This window comes from Mizuhopecten yessoensis, unplaced genomic scaffold (assembly GCF_002113885.1).
Source record: "Mizuhopecten yessoensis strain PY_sf001 unplaced genomic scaffold, ASM211388v2 scaffold10827, whole genome shotgun sequence".
NCBI classification, from domain to species: Eukaryota; Metazoa; Mollusca; class Bivalvia; order Pectinida; family Pectinidae; genus Mizuhopecten; species Mizuhopecten yessoensis.
The window spans coordinates 82,575-86,091 of record NW_018408741.1 but is presented as its reverse complement, the minus strand read 5'-3'; the positions used below and the strand labels follow the sequence as shown (position 1 = coordinate 86,091).

General features: G+C 38.2%; 1 protein-coding gene across 1 annotated transcript in view; it reads right to left on the bottom strand.

The window, feature by feature from the left end:
* Positions 1 to 560: 560 nt before the first annotated feature.
* Positions 561 to 3,517, bottom strand: part of LOC110462716 (carcinoembryonic antigen-related cell adhesion molecule 1-like) — a 14,229-nt gene continuing 11,272 nt past the window's right edge. Inside the window, exons 4-5 of the mRNA XM_021516822.1 lie at positions 1,325 to 1,585; positions 561 to 673 (exon numbers count right to left, since the gene is read on the bottom strand). Coding sequence (XP_021372497.1) covers positions 561 to 673; positions 1,325 to 1,585 — 374 coding nt within the window. The remainder of the gene's footprint in view (positions 674 to 1,324; positions 1,586 to 3,517) is intronic.

The window sequence follows — 3,517 nt, the reverse complement described above, 5'->3', positions numbered from 1 at the left end:
ACTTGGCACTTCATGCCAGGTGAGCTAAAAATGATCCCTCCAATAAGTTCTAGGAAATGGCACTAACAAACGTAACCTCTGCAATTCAAGATGGCTGCTTGTTGGCCATCTTGGTTTTGTGATCAGTCCAAAACAACAATATATGTATGCATTAACTAGGGACCATGGGGAATCTTCATGTGAAATTTGAGAAAGATCCCTCCAGTATGTCTGTGGAACAGCGCTAACAACCTCAAATTAAAGATGGCTGCCTGTCGGCCATCTTGTTTTGTGATCAGTCCCAACAAATAATATGCATAACAAGGGATAAGTGGAAGCCTATATGTGAAATTTGAGAAAGATCCCTCCAGTACATTCTGAGAAATAGCGCTAACAAGAATTGTTTAAGGACGGACCGAATGACAGACAGACGACGGACAACAGAAGTAGGGTGATGGTGGGCTAAAAAAAGACAGTGCAGTAAGACATATCAAGAAGCTTCACAAAGGGAAGGAAGCTAATTATAAGTAGCTAAGTATTATATCACAACCAATATATACCATAGTCCGTAACCCTAAAATTCAGAGTTTAGATTTAAATTCCCCAATATGGCCACATTCACGGATCAGACACCGGATTAGCAACAGATATGATCTGGCATCATTTGTGGCAATCTGTAGTGGTCCGTAGCTGTCTGTATTATATCATGGGTCAATCATAGAAGTACTTGTATATCTGTGACAATTTTTGAGCATGTTCAAAAATTCACCATGGATCAGACAACCATAGTGCATCTTCACTGATCCTTAGTAGAACGTATGAATTTGCTGTAGTCTGTAATAAATCGTAATTATCTGTACTTATTCGTAGAATGTACCCGGCCTCAAGTTGCCAAGGATTGGTACAGTTAGTTACGGTGAACTATGTTCTTGTACTAACCAGTACTAAAACGAAAATTATGTTGTGGAATGAACACGCGAGCACAAGAGTTTGTAAACATATTGCTTACCGTGACAGATCTGTGGCGCTCCGTGCGAGCTCGTACTTATCTGCGACAGACCTTTCTAATTTGTGCTAACCGGTACTAAAATCGTAGCGAACCGTTGTTATAATCAGCAGTGACATGTGTCATTCCATACTAAAACATACCGAACCGTAGCAAACCTAGTGCATTTGTAACAGACCACGGATATGGACTATTCCGGGGTCTTCCATGAGTTTCCATCCAAAGTGGATCCTGCGAGACAATGTGTTACTGGGGTCATTAGGCAATTTATGGTAATATAATGGTATGCAATTTCTAGAGCTCTCTTGAAATTATTTTCTCTATACATCATGTACTTACATAGTATCACAAGTTTTGTTGTAGTAATGCCTGTTCCGACAACATTCCTAGCCGTACATCTGTATGTCCCGTGTTCTGATCTGTCCAGTTGTCCCAGTGATAACACAGCTGAGGCAGTAAAGTTGGTGTTGTCAGGTTTGGTCCAGACAAAGGTACAGCCAGGTCTACAGTCAGCTGTACAGGTGATGTCCGGTAACGTGTCCCCCTCAGTCTTGGTGTAGGTAATATCCGCTGGGGACAGGGTAACAGTACTGGGACCGTCTACAATACATACATTATAATCTTTAAATGTGTGTAGTAACAGACGCAATGACAATACCGCTTCATCCTCATGCTAACATTTCACATTTCACATTTACACACAAAAATAACCAGGTCACATATCAAATGAGGTCCATCGCTTGCTAGAGCTAGTACTTTTATCCAGAGGCTAACTAAGATGCCCCCACATACCACAATTATCATAAAGGAAATATCTGTCTTCCATTAAAAAGAGTTGAAATGAAAACAAAATGAGTAAATTATACCCAGGTGCACAACTTCAATATGAAGTCAACCTGTGTTAATTATACGTTGCACACACACAAACACCCCCTACCACACGCTCGCATTGCAATATCCCTCTGACAATGTTATTGTGAGGGGATAAACAAGAGATCCTTGAGGATATTGGCGTCCACCATCGTACCATCTTCATTAGTTCTTTGTCAGTTTGATCAGTTTGCCTGTCCCCCATCTTAATCAGTCTTTTGATCAACCTCAATAGTTGATATGCACAACTAAGGACCAAGGGGAACCTACATATCAAATTTGAGAAAAACACCTCTAGTAAATTCCAAGAAATAGCGATAACAAACTCGAACTGTAACAAGATGACCGCCTGTCCAAATCTTGGGTTTTCAGATCAGTCCAAAAATTTGAAAGGCATAACTAAGAACAAAGAACAAGAGCCCCATGGGCCTTAACGGTCACCTGATATATTTATACAGAGAGTTGATTTTACTTTTAACATGAACAGAAATATTATTCAAAGTGACAAAAAAAACAATAAAACCACCTTATTCAATATCTAGCTTACAGATTTAAGACTGAAAAGTATTTGAAACTAGCACCTCTGATTCTAAACAAGGAAAATGAAGAAATGTTAGCACACTGACTCCTTTGGGCCCACCCTACAGCCCTTGGGGGTAGGGCTGGCTAAAAAATTTCAAAGTATCAAACTGTCAACTCAGGGTAATAATTCCAATTAAGTTATTAACATGATGTAATATTCAAAGTATCATTTACCATTATAAACCATAATAAATGTAATTTCCCTATATTAAGTTTAACAAGAGGCCCAATGGGCCTGCATCGCTCACCTGGTATAAACTCACACTTGTAACCTTAAAAGTGATCTAAAATAAAGCTACAGGCAAAATATCAGTATTTATGATTAAAATTCATTTTTTTGACCCTGTTATTTTTTTTTTAACATTTCACCCCTGTGATTGAAAGTCCAACAAAGTCATTATGTTGAACAAATTTTATAGCCTTTCATCTCAGTATGCAACTTGCAAAGAATAAACATCCTGGGACCCATGGTTATTCAGAAGAGGTTGTTTAAAGAATTTAAACAAATTTGACCCTTGTGACCTTGAATATAAGTCAAAGTCATTCACTTTAACAAACAAAGTAGTCCTTGATCCCAGCATATGCTACTGACTAAATATCAACATCCTGTGCCTTTTGGTTATACAGAACAAGTTGTTGAAATATTTTGAACATATTTGCTCCTTGTGACCTTGAATATGATTCAAAGTCATACATTTATACAAACTTGGTAGTCCTTTATCCTAGTATGCTACTGACTAAATATCATCACCCTTGGCATTTTGGTTATTCAGAAGAAGTTGTTTAAAGTTTTTGACATATTTGACCCCTGTGACCTTGAATATGGGTGAAGGTCATTCATTTGAACAAACTTTGTAGCCCTTCATCTCAGCTAGCTACTGGCCAAATATCATCACCCTGGGCATTTTGGTTATTCAGAACTTGTTTAAAGTTTTTAACATATTTGACCCCTGTGACCTTGAATATAGATGAAGGTCATTTATTTGAACAAACTTTGTAGCCCTTTATCTCGGCTAGCTACTGGCCAAATATAATCACCCTGTGCATTTTGGTTATTCAGAAGAAGTTGTTTAAAGTTTT